At 49.7% G+C, this 17,262-nt stretch overlaps 1 protein-coding gene across 2 annotated transcripts in view; it reads right to left on the reverse strand.

Annotated features, from left to right (window-relative positions):
• The window catches only part of Kdm4a (lysine demethylase 4A), a 45,927-nt gene that overhangs the window by 9,723 nt on the left and 18,942 nt on the right, over positions 1–17,262 (reverse strand). For both annotated transcript variants that reach the window (XM_031378412.1, XM_031378413.1), the window contains exons 11-16: positions 15,487–15,857; positions 7,134–7,254; positions 2,852–3,033; positions 1,177–1,381; positions 661–737; positions 161–216 (exon numbers count right to left, since the gene is read on the reverse strand). In XM_031378412.1, coding sequence (XP_031234272.1) covers positions 161–216; positions 661–737; positions 1,177–1,381; positions 2,852–3,033; positions 7,134–7,254; positions 15,487–15,857 — 1,012 coding nt within the window. The remainder of the gene's footprint in view (positions 1–160; positions 217–660; positions 738–1,176; positions 1,382–2,851; positions 3,034–7,133; positions 7,255–15,486; positions 15,858–17,262) is intronic.

Here is a 17,262-nt window from a genome sequence, read left to right on the forward strand (position 1 = left end):
CTTGGGCCTGGGCATCACAGACTTCAGACTTGGGCCTGGGCATCACAGACTTCAGACCTGGGCCTGGGCATCACAGACTTCCCAGAGGACTCACCTAGAGGACTCACCTGTCACCTGGGCATCACAGACTTCCCAGAGGACTCACCTAGAGGACACTCACCTGTCATCATTTGCTCTCTGCAGGGCCCCTCCACGCAACGAGCATAAACAGCAGTCCTGTCCGGAAAGCAGGCGGAAACCGGTTACCAACAATTCACTATACACAGCCTGCCCTCCTGAGACTTCTTGTGGACAGCTAAACTCTGCCAGAAAGCAGTGCAGTGCCAGGTAGGCCTTCAGGTACATTCCCTGCAGTCAGGACTCCCCCGGAGGAGACAGGCCATAATGCATAATTAGAACCACATAATGAATCACCTAAGCCCCATTCTGAGACTCCAAACCCAGAGCTGAATTCTTCAAAAGGAGGGATAGCCGCTCCACGGGATGGCTACCTGATCTGCCCTCACAGCAATAACACAGCTCTCAGATCCACTCACTCTGACATCTCAGAGTACCAACCCCTAAGCCAGCTGCTGTGGACATCAATTATGTCTGGCATGGAAAGAGGCTAGCCCCAAAGCCACCCCAATCTTCTGGAGAAGATGGGAAAAGCACACTCACTTCCTCTAGGGCATTGGCTGAACATCGAGAGCACATCCATTCTTCAGAAGCCTTTGCTGGGGGTACGCCATAGCAACCTAATAAAAACAGCAGGAAGAGTAAATGAAACCCAACCCAGGGGCTGGCGTTAGAATGTAGATGCACAGTATTCTTCCATAGACACCAGTCCCAAAGATAGTAAATTATACAAAAATCCCTGAATGCTGGGGCAGAGACCCCAGGGATCAACTAGACAGCATGGTCCCAAGGCCCAGGAAAGTCAGAAACTGTGGATTCACTCCTATGTCTCCCTAGTAAGTAACTAGGGACTAATCCCTAGACACCCACAACCCATGGGACCCCAAGTTGACAGGCATTGGGATGGATGCTGGAGCCACGAGGCAACTCATCCTCCAGCCTCCAGCTTCCTAAGAAGACATAGGCATCCTCTGTAGCAGGAGACTGGGAAGGCCATTCGGTGACAGCGACTTCCAGCAAGCAGGAAGTTCCCCGTGAGGGGAGTCGAGAGGTACTCACTGGCGTGGACCCGGACGCTGCACTTCTTGCAGGACACTAGCATGCTGGTGCCATCCTCCTCTAGGTAAGGGGTGGACAGATTGATGTCTGTGCTGCAGCCAGTTGTGGTAAAGCACATTTCAGGGATCAATGGCTTAGTCCTCTGAGCCTGGGCAGCTGGTTCTGAAGCATTCCCACAGCTCTGACTGAAGGCTCCAAATTCCACCTAAGTGAGCGGCAGAGAACAAACGGTCACAGGGCGGTGAGCACGTGGCTGTGCTCCTAGCCCTCCACCTGCTCCATCAGCAGAAAGCTGGGCCTCTTACGGATATGACTTTAGCTATAGCTCCCGGGTGCACAGCCATTATCCCGAAGCTACTAATTGAAGTTACCTCTAATGACTCAAATTCAATTTCTCACAGCGGCATCAAACAGAGGGCCCTGGGGGACAACTGAGAAAAGGGAGCAAGTAAGAGGCACCTGGGACTTCACTCTTCCCAAACCGAGAGATAATAAAATGCACGGAGACACCAGCAGCAAGGCATTGCCTGTTCCCCAGGTGCTGCACCACATGACAGCCCCACTGAGGACAGCACCCAGAGTCCATGCTCCTAATGGACCAGCACTGATTGCCTCTACTGGGCCATGTCAGCAGGTCACCCGAACTGTAGTGCTGTCACATGGCTGGCTGTGTCACCTGTGATTCTTGGCTTGAGGGCTCTCTAGAAAGAACACTATGTTTCATAATGCCCTTGGCAAACTCTAGTCATTACAAATATCCTCTGGCTCTGCCGCTGGATGGCACCATGATCCCCATTCCAAGAGCCTGGAAGCGTGTCACCCTCTGAGCCTATGCCATTCAAGAAACTCTGGCCCCAACCTAGGAGATCTGCTGACAGTAACAATCAAGCAGTCACGTCCCTCACAAACATAGGCACAAACAGTTCTTTGCTTTGCTTCCAGTTAATACAAAGAAGTAGCTGTTGACCCAGTATGTGGGTCTAGATGCCATCCTTCTGCAAGCATGAGCCTGGGACCCTGCCAAGCTCAGGACAGCTGTGCCACTTTAACCACCATAGGGAAACTGCCTACCTTCTGCCACCCTGTGTAGGACCCATCTGAGCCTGAGCTGGTTACTTGGCACTTGCTGCTCTGAATTCTTGTCTGACCTTCTGGAGCTCTACCCAAAGTGATCCACGATGTGAGGTCATCAGTGGTCCAGCATAGGAAGACCACAGTTAAGCCCAGCCTCCACTGTGTCGGAGCCTCTGCCCTCCTGCCTCCCCAGCCCCAGCTGCCTTCTGGTCAGGCAGCTCTCACTATGACAATGAGGAGGGCAAAAAGAAAATGGCACGAGAAGACCTGGCTCCTGACCCAAGGCTCATGTCAAATGGGAAAGAAACTGCATTCTTGTACCCTAATTGACCAGGACTGCATAGAATCAAGCAGAAAGAGCCCCAGACCAGGAAGATATGAGGAAACATTATGCTCTGCAAACATCGGGGTCTGTGTCATAAACAAGGGTTACCAGATCAAAGCATTCTTAAGGGTTATCTGCCTGGCAGAGCCACACGAGCACTAACAGATGATGCTAGAAGGAAGGCCCCCTAAAGACAAGCAGTGACAAGCCTGTAGTTAAACCCAGCTTCCTCCAATTGCAGGCCCAGGATCCCTGGCGGCAGCAAACCACACTCACCTGATGGTAGGTCTGGAAGATCATACACACAGCACAGTGAGGGGCCTGTTGGGCCATGATCTCATTGAATTCCTTTTCAGCCTCAAAGTTTGGGGGTCGGTTCTGCCACAGCTGGCTCAGAGGCTTGGCCCAAGCCTCGGTCTCCTCAGCCTCTTCCTCAGGGGTCAGCTGTTCAGAAGCCTCTAGCAGAGGAAACAGAAGCATGAGTTAGCACCAGCCTGCACACGGGAGGTCTGCCTACAGTGCAGAGGAGCTCAGCCAGCGACCTGGTCCCAGGTTAAGACTAAACTCAAGATTCCAGAGGGTGATAAAAGGCAAGGGCCAAGCAATTACCAACAGACTCCTTTTAGGCTCAGTAACTTAGCTGGGATGTGAGCTGGGTGTGGGGGACCAGCCTGGGTAACTTAGCTGGGACGTGAGCTGGGGTGTGAGGGAATAGGGTAGCTGTCCAAACTGCTTTCTCTAGTCAAACTGGCTCAGGGTCTCTATTCTTCCTCATCCCACTCTGTTCCCTGTAACAGCTGCCACATTCAACACCCTGCCCTCTGTGGGCAGCAGAATAAAGCAGCAGCCTGCCAGGAACTATGCTGTTTGCTGCCTCCAAAATGCCAGCAAGTTAAGTCCTTTCTCCTCTGGGCTTTCCCTTCAGTTGCCCTAGGGAAACAGGGTGAGACAGAGGACTGGTAAGGTCAAAAGATGTTACATCATGGCCCAGGTCAGGACTTTCCAGCTCACTCTGGAAAGTCCGGGACGTGGGGGAAGAAAAATCTGCCTGTTTGGGGCAGGACGTCCCAGGATCTCAAAAGATGATGAATCTTCCTCCTGGCTACGGCATGTTCAAAGACTGGGGGTGAGGGAGAGAAATGCTAATCCTAGAGCTCATCAAACATTGTAAAGCCCGAACCAGTAACTTGCTGGCTTTCCTCAGAGCCCTGGGCCATAGACTCCTCATCCCTCTTCAGTGGGCCAGGCAGCAGGCCTCACAACTCAGGCACCCTTAACCATGACCAAGGAAAAATCCTCCTCTGGGTCCATCTTTCCAGAAGAGTGAAACTCAATGCAGAATGGAAAGCCGTGGAAGTATTCTCACAAAGCAATAAAGGCGCAAAGCCCCCTAGTTCCCTGCACACACAAGGTCAAGGAGCAGGGCAGAGCCTTAACAATTCTGAATGCTGAGAGGGGGAGGGAACCCTGATAGAAGCAGGAGCAAACATCAGAACAGATTGCTGCAATAAATAGGTGTTGCAGATCAAGCCTATAGGAACTGCTGTTGAATATGTAAAGAAGAAGCCCCGTTGTCAGCTCTCTCCGGCCACGCATTCAGTGGCTGACAGAAGATTGGCTTTGACAGTGCGCCCATCAGGGATTGCCATGAGGCTACTGCAAGGGGGACTGTGTATTTGGAATCCACTGCAGAGCTACTGGCTAAGATAAAAACACTCCTTCCCCCAGAGGCCCGAGATCTCTGCAAAGCAGGCTAGAGTACGCTGTGGTGGGCATACACCTGTCCTAGGTGCCCATCTGCTCACTCCAGGCAACTCTGGCACAATGCAGACAAACCATTTCTTCCTCCTCCTTCACTGTCAGGTTTCATCCTAAAGGACCTGGCAGCTGCCATTGTGCACAGCCAGTCCCCATGAAGGGCCACTGTAGCGTAAGGAGGTCAGTGAGAACCAGCCAAACAGCCTCTAAGAGCCCCGTGGTTCAGACTGGAGCCAGAGTACTTGACCCAAACATGAGGGACCAAGATAGTACAACAGGGACAGAAATAGACAAGCTCATAGCCCCGTCTTCACATATTGACATCTGCTCTAGTCACAGAGCCAAAAGTGGCCCAAGCCATGACATAAGCCAACACTGAATGCCAAGGGGAGACTTCCACTGTGTTAAGTGAAAACCTCAAGAATCAGAATTTTAACAGTTTACATATGTAAAGCTTCACAGAGCCTTATAGTTAAGGCATGTGCATCTCACTGAAAATGTTGTAATTCAGATAAAAATGCTTTTTAAAAAAAAAAGTCAGAGAGAGAGAGAGAGAGAGAGAGAGAGAGAGAGCAGTGGTGGCACATGCCTTTAATCCCAGGCAGATCTCTGAGTTTGAGGCCAGCCTGGTCTACAGAGTTAGTTCCAGGACAGCCAGAGCTACACAGAGAAACCCTGTCTCAAAAAATAACACAGGACAGCAAAGAGACCAGATAATCTCATCATCCTCTCGGGGACAGGGCAGGTGTCAAGGAGAATTCGAGACTGCCAGAGCAGGCTGTGCTGGCCAGCACCTGAAAGTGGAGGCAAGAGGATCAGGAGCTCAAGGCCAGCCTGGGCTATACTATACTCTGCCAATAATGTACCAGCAGACAAATGCACAGTGCAAGTTCTGGTAACAGTGAACACATCAGGAGACCACAGAGCGTCTCCCTTCACTGTGCCCTAACTGAATACTGCTTATCACGCAAAGTAGAGACAGATGATATATCAAGTTACATAATTCCAAAAAGACACACTCAGACAACTATTTATACCTGCCTACAAGTACGTGTATCAGGATTCACATGCTCCTCTTTGGATAATTTTTCTTTTGCCTCTTGGAGACTTTTTCCCCCCCTACATTCTGTGTCTTTTTGTCTTGATTGCTTGTTTTTTGCCTTTTTTGAGGCAGGGTTTTTTATTCTGTGAGATTTTGGCTGTCTTAGACCTGGTTCTATAGACCAGGCTGGCCTGGAACTCAGAGATCTACCTGCCTCTACCTCCCGAGTGCTGGGATTAAAGGTGTATGCCGCCACTGCTGCCTGGCTAACCTGGGTCATTTTAAAGCACCAAGGAAAGAAATCATACAAGAGGCAGAAGCTCTCCGAGCACAGGCTCAGAGGGACTGCTGGGACAAGACTCAGGGTCTGGCCACTTCTGATCCCAGGGCCTATGCGCTGCCCCTGCGCCCAGGCTGTCCCATACTTTCTATGAGGAAAACTGAGAGATGAGCCATGACAGCACGTCACGGGAGGGGAGAGGAGGGGGAAGGAGGAGAGGGGCTCAGCACTGGAGAGTCAGCAGCGCAGGTGGCTCTGCTTCCGCGGTGTACACGTGCCAGTACCAGGGGAGGCCTGCAGGCACCCGCCTGCTGCTCCAGGCAGCCGAGGTGACCACTCCCTGCTGTTGTCAAGATGAGCTTCGGAGCACACTTCCTAGTTCTCCCTGCACAGGTCTCGAAGTTCTCTCTCTGTCTCCTTCCCAGGCTCTTCTGCTCCCCTGTCCTACCTCCAGTCTCTGTTCAAGCTTCTTGGCCTTCTTAATGAGTGAGAAAGAGAGAGCCTTTCATTTAAAAATAATCCTACACATCAATACCTTCCCATGTCGATTTCCTCTAGCCACACTAAACTAGGGTTTCTGAAGCCAAAAGTCTTAGGACACAAAGATGAAGCCATCAACTCATCTTCGTACCTGTGAACTACCTTCCCAGCTCTGCAGGCTGCTGCTCAATCCCTGTGGACTACCCTCCCAGCTCTGCAGGCTGCCGCCCAATCCCTGTGCACTACCCTCCCAGCTCTGCAGGCTGCTGCCCAATCCCTGTGCACTACCCTCCCAGCTCTACACCCAATCCGGCTGGCGCCATTCTTCACTACTTCCGCTTCTCCCACCACGCCAGTATATGAGCCCAGTGGTCTGAGAGCAGTCCTTCTAATGCCAACCTGTGTTGCTCCCCTGCTTCAAACACACAGCTCCTCCACAGCTCCTTATTGCCTGTGAGAACAGCCTCAGTAGGCTCGTGAGAGGAGTGTGGACGGCTAGCCCCACGCCTGCCTTGCTCCACCAGCTCACTTCAGGCTGTAGCTGTGCCCTGGAGCTTGAGCTGTGCAGCACTGCCAAATGGCAGCAGCTCCCCTGCCTGTGCTCCCGTTCCCCATCTCTGTGCACACTCCTGCTGTCCCCTCAGCTTGGATAGGGCTCCTTTCTTTACATCCCTTTAGCTGGCCACCTACTACTCTTTGGGCACCTTGAGGGCATGCACATATCTTAGCCAGTTTTGTATACACACATCCAGCACTGGGCTTAGCATCACTGATGGAACTTACTACCCTGAAAAACCAACCTTGTACCTCCTAGGAAAAGAAAGGAAAGAGCCTACCTACAATTACACAGCCCACCAGCCCTGAACTGTCCTCTGCCCTCAATGCCTGGGAGAAAAAGGGCCAAGTCCTGGGCCCACGCCCACCCCTGCCCTCTGATGCCCTGTGAGGCTCACGGTGGGGTCCTGCTTTCCTTCTAGTGAAGAGAGGAAACTACTTACCATCATCACTGCCGCACTCCTGCAACACGAGCGGGTGGTGACGTGGGAGCTTGCTCAAGGGCTGGCGGCGACCCTTGGTCTTCTTATTCTCCTCCAGGGAAAGCATGTATTCATCTGCAACCTGAGCAAACCGGGACCAATCAGCCAGGTGATGAAACTGCAGGGCACTGTGATGACACACCCCTGCAAACTCCTGAGAGCCTCACCTCAGGCGGCTGAGGTTAGACAAAGAAGTCAGAGGCAACAGGCAACATGTGGAGTACAAAGTCTCAGAAACAGAAGGAAGGGAGGGAGTGCAGGAGAGCTGGGGGTAAGGGGGAGCTGAAGGGAGAACAGGGGCACAGGAAACAAATGTAAAAATGAACACACAAAAAAATCAACTTGGGGACCGGAGAGATGGCCCAGTGGTTAAGTCGCTCTTCCAGAGGTCCTGGGTTCTGTTCCTGACACCCAACACGGCAGCTCACAACCATCTTAAGCTCCATTTCCAGGGAGTTCAATACCCCCTTCTGTATTTTTTCAGGCACTGTACACATGAGGTGCACAGACATATATGGATGCCAAATACTCACGCACAAATAAAAGTTTAGAGAAATTTTAAAAACCTGTCTCAGAAAAGCATAAGCCATAGTGCCGTGCAAACTCGTCTACATCAGCGTACTTTAGAACTCAGGACAAAAATCTGTTTATGTCTTGCTTCTTGGCCTTCTCAGAAGCTGCCTAAACAAGGCAGGGACTCTCTCACTTTAAGGTCCCTGCCATGAAACACATCAGGACATTAGAGGAGTGAAAGCGCCCCTTTTCCTTTGGAGGTCAGCATCGGTTACAATGCTGGGCAGCTGGGCCCTCCTTAGAAGACAGACAAAGGGAGGTGGCACCTAAGCCATTGCAAGGCTAGCCCAGCTCCAGCTCCAACTCCACCTTCCGCCCTGTTGAGACTGGGCTCTTGGGGCCACTGCTCGCACCCTTGGTGATGTGAGCTTCCTTTTCTCCGAGAAGGAGCGTCAGCCAACAGACCGTCTGCCCTCTGGCCCAGACGACACAGGAAGGTTGTTTAGCACTGCATTTGCATCATGCCTGAGCAAACATAATTAGGTTTAAGACGTACAGGACTGATTAATACTCCATGAGTTTCTTTTTAATCAACATGCTTAAAACTTGGTTATACTGACATTATGAGACACAGACTTGGCAAAACCATTAAGGGAGGAAATGAGGCCTAGAAGTTGGCCACTTTTCAACACTCATGCCTCGGATCTACAGAAAAGTGGAGGCACTACAGGGCCACTTTAGAGGTCTCCTGGACCCATGGAATACAGAGCACCTCAGAGCTTCAAGACAGCACTTGGGATCTCAAGAGAAAACAGTTCTGTACAGGCCACATTCAGGCAGAGAGCCCCTTCCTCTGAATTCAAGTGTCCCAACAGGTTACAAAGTCCATGAGACCAACCACTTAACAAATGTTGACTGGACACCTTCGATGTGCAAAGGGCTCTCAGGAATGGAGGAAGTGTGAAGCAACACACAGACAGGACAGGATCTAGACTCCCTGAGTGAAAGATCCACAGAATGTACTGGAACGAGACAGAGTCAGCATGTTTGATAGGCATTGCCTGTGACACACAACCAGACTTCCAAACAGACCCCGCCTATGTGGTACACCCAAAGCAGTGTTTTTCTAATGTACGATGGGGCACTAGGGTGTATTTAAGGGACCCCTGCTGAGCATGTCCAGGCCAGGCTTAACCCTCTGCATTACAAAGTGAACAATGTATGTAAGAAGGTCCCTCAGCTAGAGACAAGTGAGGAGCCCTACACAGCTGGGAAGGCTCCCCAGGACTGCGAAAAGAAGTATGGAGTCCCACAAAGCTCGGAAGACTTCATGAAGAGGGGAGGTGCCTCATGAAGCAGAGACGTGCCCAGAACACATGGCAACCGGTATGTCTAGACCTACTGTCTACTTATCCCAGCAGAGAGCAGGAACAGTGAGGAATCACACCTCAGCCTGTCTCTGAGGATAGCAAGGAAAGTTAGATTAGTCTGAGGATAGAGTGGCCTCCAGGACAGGCCATCTAAGCATGGTCTACAGCCAGAGAGAAAGAAGTCAGTTAAATGGAGACAGCAAGACACGTGGCAGACAGAATGCCTGTGACTTAACCCTGTGAACATGTAATGCTGATATAACAATGGAGACCTAAGACTGAGAACCAGGCAGCTGTAAAACAGGGCGACTATGCCAGATGACCTGGGCAGGACCAATACAGTCCCCTAAGGCACAAACAGCAACAGCACCAAAGAGGGGTCAGGAGCCTTGTGCAGAATGTTCCAGGCCCCTGCCTTCAATAAAGCTGGGCCCCAGGTTCCAGAAACTTCTGTCTCTTCTCTAACATGGGGCATACAGAGTTGTAGTCAGTGTTGCCAATGAGGCTTGTCTTGCACAGAAGCATCTGTTCCCAGCCTGAACAAACCATTCTGCAGCAGATGTATGTCCGTGGCCACCTGCCTGAACCACAGGAACCCTACTGCCCTGGCACTTCCGCAGGGCACTGTCACCAAAGCTAGCCTACCAGCTGGCTCTGGACAGGGCCCAGGTGCGGACAGCAGCACACACACTAAAAGCAAGTGGCCCAGTTAGAGCTGGAGGACACCAGGGGCGGGGTGTGAGTACCTGAGATATTCACAGTGCTCTCAGGAGCCCCCATCTTTCCAAACACACAGACAGTGCTGTCAGATCTTTGGGGACAGGCAAAGCTGTTGAGCCTTCAAGACAACCTAGCCAGCCTCCATGCTAGCTTCTCACTGAAACAAGTCTGGCCTTCAGTCACTCGCTCCACAAGTACGGAAAGCTCCTGGGCCAAGCTTGGAGGATCTTCCTAGAGCTGAGAAGGGACGCTGAATGGAGGAGGCTAGCTTCTATGTGCTTATGTTCTTTTCTAGCCTGATACCTGCAGGCCTTCCAAGAAGAACGGAACTCAATGTAAAATAATGGCTTTTGACAAGAGCTGGGTTACACTGAAAAAGACTCCAGTCTTCTCCAGGAAGACCCCAGAAACAACTCCTGTCTCCTCCCATTCCAAAAACATCTACTGAACAGGACACTGGAAATAGATGGTAAATTTGCCATTACGTTTCATTACATTTAAAAATTAAAGCAAAAGCCCTATGTATAGCCATTCCCTCCCAGTCCTTACACTTCTGCCCCCAACTTCAGCCATGCTCTGGATCTAACCAGTCTTTCCCCATCAGCTGCAACCTCCCCCACTTCGCAGGCTCCTGCCCTCTGATTCATAGGGCACTTGGTCACATCTCCCACTGTCTTGGAGCTGAATACACCACTCTTTACTGCATCTGATCTCTCGCTGATCCTTCTCATCCTCTGTGTCCTGTGTCCATCCTGTGACATGTCCCCGCCCCCTCACCATCATCTACCTCCACCACGCTAGTGCATGCCCCCTGACAACCTCACAAGCATATGATGTTCGATGTGCCCTGACCCAAACCAAACACTAAAAACTCCTTCAGTTTGCTTGGAATCTCTATTGCTCTCAGATGATGCTCTTACCACTCCAGAAAGCCATAGCCAGGTTGCCTGCACTGTGTTACGTGTAGGCCATCCTGTCTCCAAGTCCTGGGTTCCTACCTTCCAGAAACTCAGGTGCTCCTTCTGCCCCGACTGCGTCTTGCAGCCCAGCTCCATCCTCAAACCAAAAGAGCAAGTCCCCAATGGGCTTTTCTTTTTTCTTTCTTCTTTCCTTCCTTCCTTCCTTTCTTTTTTTTTTTTCCTAGTTTTTAGACAGGGTTTCTCTGTATAGCCCGGGCTATCCTAGAACTTGCTCTGTAGACCAGGTTGGTCTCAAACTTACAGAGACTCTCCTGCCTCCTGAGTGCTGGGACTATAGGAGTGTGCCACCAAAGCCTGGCCAAGAGCTTTTCTTTTTCTTTTTTAAATCCTTTTTCCTTCTTTCTTAGAACACAATAAATAAAAGCTAGCTGGGTTTGTTAAGCACATGCTTTTTTATCTCAGCACTCGGAAAGCAAAGGTAGGTGGATCTCTGTATGTTCAAAGTTAGTCTTGTTCACAAAGTGAGTTCCACAATAGCCAATGATACACAGTGAGACCCAAAAGATAAGAAACATGTTAACGAAAGAAGCTGCAAGGCATCTGGGTTTAAAGTCGTAAAAGCCTAGTGGAGAATTAGGCACAAGAGCTTGAGGTCAGATCTGCATGGCGGGCACCCACAAACTCCCCAAAGCACTCACATTCTATCTTTGTACATGTCAGAGTCTCCAAGCACAGCCCGCAGAACGGGTGTATCATGTCCTGACCTCGGTGTGGGCTATGGGGACCATGAAGAAGAGAACACTCTCCTCTCCTAGACTCCGGCTCCAATCACCTTCTATCTTCCTGGTATATATCTCCCGACTTCAAGATTGAGCCAAAAGTATCCTTTTCTACAGCTACGCAGAACTCTTTGAGCTGCACCAGACCTACTGGGCTGCCAGCTCTTTCTATGGGAGCTCCATTACCCATCATCACCCGGTGCTGGGACTGTATGCTCCTATCTGTCCGTACTCAGAGCTCTCAAGGAAGTCCTGGAAGGCAGTCCTGGCATAGAGAACACAGGCCCTAGCGACTCCACAGGAGAGCAAGGTAGCCAATCAGACAAGACCTCTTTGGAGAACTTAAATAGTTCTAAGCTGCCAGAGCATACTGATGGAGAACAGAGAAGAATTACAGCAAGTGAGAATCCACAAAAAAAAGGGAAGAAGGCTGAGCACACCAAGCTTTCCGGCAGCACCGGGAGGCATCTGAAGAGGAGCCTCCCTACCCTGCAGGTTACCATGGCGAAGGTGTCTTGGCTTCTGCCCATGCTGTGGAAGCTCAGTATGCAGCAGTGAGCTGAGCAGCAGTCTGCCTGCTGCAGAGTGAACACTAGTCTGCAACCTCTCTGTGCCAGAGTTTGGGCAAGGCCTCATCCCTTTCCGGACCCTGTGAGCATCCAGGACAGCCTGTCCCTAGAGCATCCATCTATTTGAAAGCAAGAGCGAAGTAGAACCGTTTACTGACAGGTTAAAGAAAAGTCACTTTGTTCAATCATATTTACTGATAACAAGGTGACACCTAGACCCCATATGCCCAATTTTTTTTACCCATCACTTAACTGATATCAAATATAGGAAGAAAAGGAGATGACTGGTATTTATTTGCTCACTGCTGGCTCTGCAAATATAAAAATAAAAATCACACCAAAAAAAAAAAAACCTCCAGTAACATTAATTTTTAGTAATGGACTAAACAATGTTCATAAAATATTTAGGATCCATTACATCTTTGCTGTTTGCTAGCTATTCTTTGGACTGTGACTGCAACTAGAGGCACAAAGTCAAGATTCTGCAAGCACACAGGACAGACAGGGTGAACTGCAGTGCCTCAGCAAGGCAGGCTGGCACCCGAGGACTTGTGAGAAAGAACAAGGGAGGTGACAGCTGCTGGGGGCTAAGGTGGTCTCCAAGCCAATGATGTTCTCTTATGGACGCCGCACTAAAGGTTACAGAGAGCAGCATGCATCCAGAGGAAGCACGAGCTTATTAATTCATTAGCCTGCCGCCACTACAAGATGCACGGAGGAAGTCTACAGAAACTGAGTCTTGACACTCAGAGGAAGTCGAGAGAATTATCTGGGTACTAAAGACAACAGGAGGGAGAGCCATGAATTGGCTCAACAGCCATGAAGGGGCACTACCCACCACCAAGACCAACGACCTGTGAGTTTGATCCATGGGATGCACACAATGGAAGAGGAGAGCTAATTCCCAAGAAAGATGAGAAGCATGGAACAGAGTGAGAGCTGTAGTCCCATCACTTGGGAGGCCAGGGCTGGGGGGATCTTTAGATCAAGGCTACATAGTGAGTTCCAAGTCAGGCTAGGCAACTCAGTGAGAACCTTAATAACAAGATTTGTCTGAGTTCCAAAAAGATGGGGTGTCGTGTATGAAGCAGAAGCAGGAATTAGGGAGCAGAAAAGCTCAAGGCCAGCCTGGGCTGTATCAAATAGCAAGATCCAGAGTCAGTCAGATGACCCATCAGGTAAAAGCACTTTCCACACAAACCTGATAACTTGAGTTCTGTCCCGGTAACCCATATGAAAAGCTAGTGTGGTGGTAAACGTGTAATCCCAGCACTGAGGCAAGATGGGAGGCAGGACTAGCCAAACGTTCTCAGGCCACATAGCCTGGAGCACACTGCAGCAGCAGCAGAGCAGCAGCACTAAGGCAAGATGGGAGGCAGGACTAGCCAAACGTTCTCAGGCCACATAGCCTGGAGCACACTGCAGCTGCAGCAGCAGCAGCAGCAGCAGAGCAGCAGCAGCAGCAAGAAGCCCTACCCTAACGGGGGGGCGGGGGGGCAGTAGAGAACTGACTCGTAAAAGTTGTCTTCTGACCGCACAAGTGTCATGTATGCAGGTGCCCACATATCACATACATACATACATACATACATATATACATACACATACAACCCTCTCCCCTCAAATTCTGGGGGAAAAAAAATTACACAGCAAGATCCTAGCCAAAAACCAAAACAAAACAAAAAACCCAAGGTGCTGGAGATGTGAGTTCACAGCTGAAGTTATACAAATCGACACAAAGAGCACACACATACACACAATTCAAAATAAGTTATTTTTTTTTAAAAACATAAGGGAGTAAAGGAAGCTTAAATAGGGGTGAAGGGCAGCACTGGGGAAACCTGGATGAGTGAGGAAGAGAATCGAGCCAGCAGCACATCCACCAGGCCACACAGGGGAGGAAGGGCCACATGGCCCGCCTGCAAGGATGACGGCGGACTCACGAAGCATTCCTGTTTTTCAAAGATAACCAACCAAACAAGTTACTTAATATGAGGGGAAAAAGAATGCCAGGTAGGTCTCTCAGAGCTCAAGGCCAGCCAGGGGTATGCAGTGAGATCTTGTCTCAAACAACCACCAACCAAAGGACAGGTAAAGGAATGTAGACACTTGGGGTCTGCACCCTCGGTTGCTCATTCACTGAAGCACACATGTAGAGTGGAGATCAGAAACAACTTTGGGGGCTGGATCTCCTGTCCTACCAAGTAGGTTCAGAAACGGAAATCAGGTCATTAGGCCTGTTAGCAGGCACCTTTCCCTACTGACCAATCTCACCAGGACCTTTTTACAGTTTTCTTAAAACAGGGTCTACTGTAGTCCCAGGTTGGTCTCAAACTATTATGTAGCCAAGGATGACCATGAACCCTTGATCCAACTTCACCCTCCCAAACGCTGGGACTACAGGTGTGCAGCATCGTGCCCAGCTTGCCCACTTTACTCTGACAGGAATAAGGTTATGTGGGACAGGTGAATCAGCTGCAGCCCATTCACATCCTTCTCAGCACGGCAGACCTGCTGAAGCCTCGATGTACCATGAACTGGCTTCTGGTGACAGTGGGTACGAGGAGGAAGCCTGAACAAACACAGTTGCAGTACACCAATGACAAGCTAGGACTCCACAGCGCAGCGAGAACTCCTGAGAAGCAAATGCCCCTTGCATATTAGGGTGAGAAAGGCCACTGTGGTGGTCTAAGAATGTTCCCCATAGGCCCATATATCCGAGTGCTTAGTCACCAGGGAGGGCCACTATTTGTAAGGACAAGGGGTGTGGCCTTGGTGGTAGAAATGTGTCGCTTTGTAGTTTTAAAAGCCCATGCCAAGCCTAGCTATCTCCCTTTCTGCCTGCAGATCAGGATGACTCAACACCCAACTACTTCTCCAGTGCTTGCTGCCATGCTTCCCGCCATGATGATGAAGGACTAAACCTCTCACACTGTCAGCTACACCTCAATTAAATGCTTTCTCTTACAAGTATCTCTTGTAAGTATTGTACTTATCTCCTGTAAATATTTGTAAGAGTTGCTTTGGTCAGCCTGTCTCGTTACACAGCAATAGGACAGTGACTAAGACTGCCACCTCATCTCAAACCTCCAAACATCTGGGCTGCAACAACTACCATGCAAACCTTCCTGTCTCTAGGCAAGGAGTTGGAGGAAGAGCTCCCACCACACCAGAGCATCCAGCCAAGCTTGGTCTTTCACACGGCACAGTCCCTGAGCTGCTGCTGAGGTGTGGGCCTCTGGACTGAAAGGTACACAGAGAAAAGGTAAGAGCCAGTGAAGAGCAAACTGGAAAGACAGGAAATATTCTGGCATTCTGATGCAACAGATGCAGCAGTAGGTGCAAAGTGAGACAGAGGGAGCCTCTCCCGCCCTCCCACACCTCGCAGCACCTTCACCCTCACAGGCCCCCCTACTTCACCGGATGCCTCGCAGGGCCTGTACCTCTGCTAGCTCCTGCTCGCTGATGCTGCGGGGGGCGCTGCGCTTCTTCTTCATGCTCGGCTCTCCTGTGGCAGCCTTGCCGTCCCCTCTGGCATAGCTGTGCACAGTGAGAACTCCTGTTTTCTCTTGGCCCTGGCAAGAGACAGACTCGGTGGTTTCAGAATCTGAAGAAACTGAATCCTGAGATGAACTGGAGCCCAGGCTGGAAGAGGACTTCTTTTTGGAACCCGAGAAGACAAGGCGTCCTCCTACTGACGCAGGATTCAGAGAAAGGTCCAGTGCGGCTGCTTCGGGCTCATCCTCCTCATCTTCCTCTTCTAGTTTGACATTCTTCAGCTCTTCAAATTTGACCTCAGTGGGGTCAGAGTAATCTGAAACATGGTACAGATCAGATAGAATCAGGCAGGTAAACTTGATGAAGGTAGGTTGGTAAAATACAACAAGCACAGGCTCTAAGTGAGAACCAGCTTCACATACTGGCCCTCACTGACAAGGCCACCATGTAATCGGAACCAACTGTGCACCCTCTTAGGGCCCCCAATTTCTCCCTCTCCTTGCTATGGGAGGAACCTACCATTCATTTTCAGGAGTCTTAAACCTAAGTCCTGGGCATAAGGTATAATAATTACTATGTGATAAGGTTATGAGCAAGTGCCTGCTACCATTCCCTTATGCAGCAGACGCTCAGCTGCCAGTTAAAAAAATCTGCTAAGCTAGCTGAGCCCCAAAGCGCATGACCAGAATGCTATCTAACCATCAGACATACACTTGGAATAGTACACAGATTTCTTCAAGTCCAAAATAAGCCTGACCCTAATAAATGCAGACTTGGTGCTTATCTGAGTAGCTGCTCCCAAAACACCACATCTCCTACGACACAGGCCCTCCAGCCTCCAAGTAAACAAACACTACAATGGCTGGTACCCTGATCTAACAATCAGGCTCTGTATTCTGTCAACACAGACAATTATATTTAATTAAGACTCTTAAGATAGACAAGGTATGTTTGCCTACAATCCCAGAATTTGAGAGGCAGAAGTATAGTCAGTTGAAGGCTAGTCAGGGCTACAGAGCAAGAGAATGATGAAAAACAAACAAAGGTCTGGAGCACATGCCTATAATCCCAATACTCAGGAGCCTCAGGCAAGAGGATCCCCAGTTCAAACTAGTCTAGGCCACAAAGTGAGACCTTGCTTCAAACACCAATATGCAGAAGACAGATAAAGGAGGTTCTCTGTGAGTTTGGGGCCTGCGTGGTCTACAGAGCTAGTTCCAGGACAGTCAAGGATATACAGTGAAACCCTTCTCAATAAATAAATAAGTAAATATTAAAATAAATAAATAAATGAGAAAAAAAGAAAAAAGAAAAAACAAATAAACAATAAGCCAGGAATGCCTTAATACCAGCTTTACCAGCTCTTGGGAAGCTAAGATGGCCAAGAAATTGTGGGCTACAAAAAGAGTTCCAGGATACATAGAGCCTATCTAAAAATTTAAAAATAAAAATGATTGCCGGGAAGTGGTGACACACTCCTTTAATCTCAGCATTTGGGAGGCAGAGGCAGCTGGATTTCTGAGTTCGAGGCCAGTCTGGTCTACAAAGTGAGATCCAGGATAGCCAGGGCTATGCTGAGAAACTCTGTCTAGAAAAAACAAAACAAAAACAACAACAACAACAACAACAAAAATTTTGCTATTGCTTTTCTTTCCTACTCATTCATTTTGAGACAGATTCTTAACTGTGTAGCCCTGGCCGACCTGAAACTCAGAATGTAA

This window comes from Mastomys coucha, unplaced genomic scaffold, assembly GCF_008632895.1.
Source record: "Mastomys coucha isolate ucsf_1 unplaced genomic scaffold, UCSF_Mcou_1 pScaffold18, whole genome shotgun sequence".
NCBI classification, from domain to species: Eukaryota; Metazoa; Chordata; class Mammalia; order Rodentia; family Muridae; genus Mastomys; species Mastomys coucha.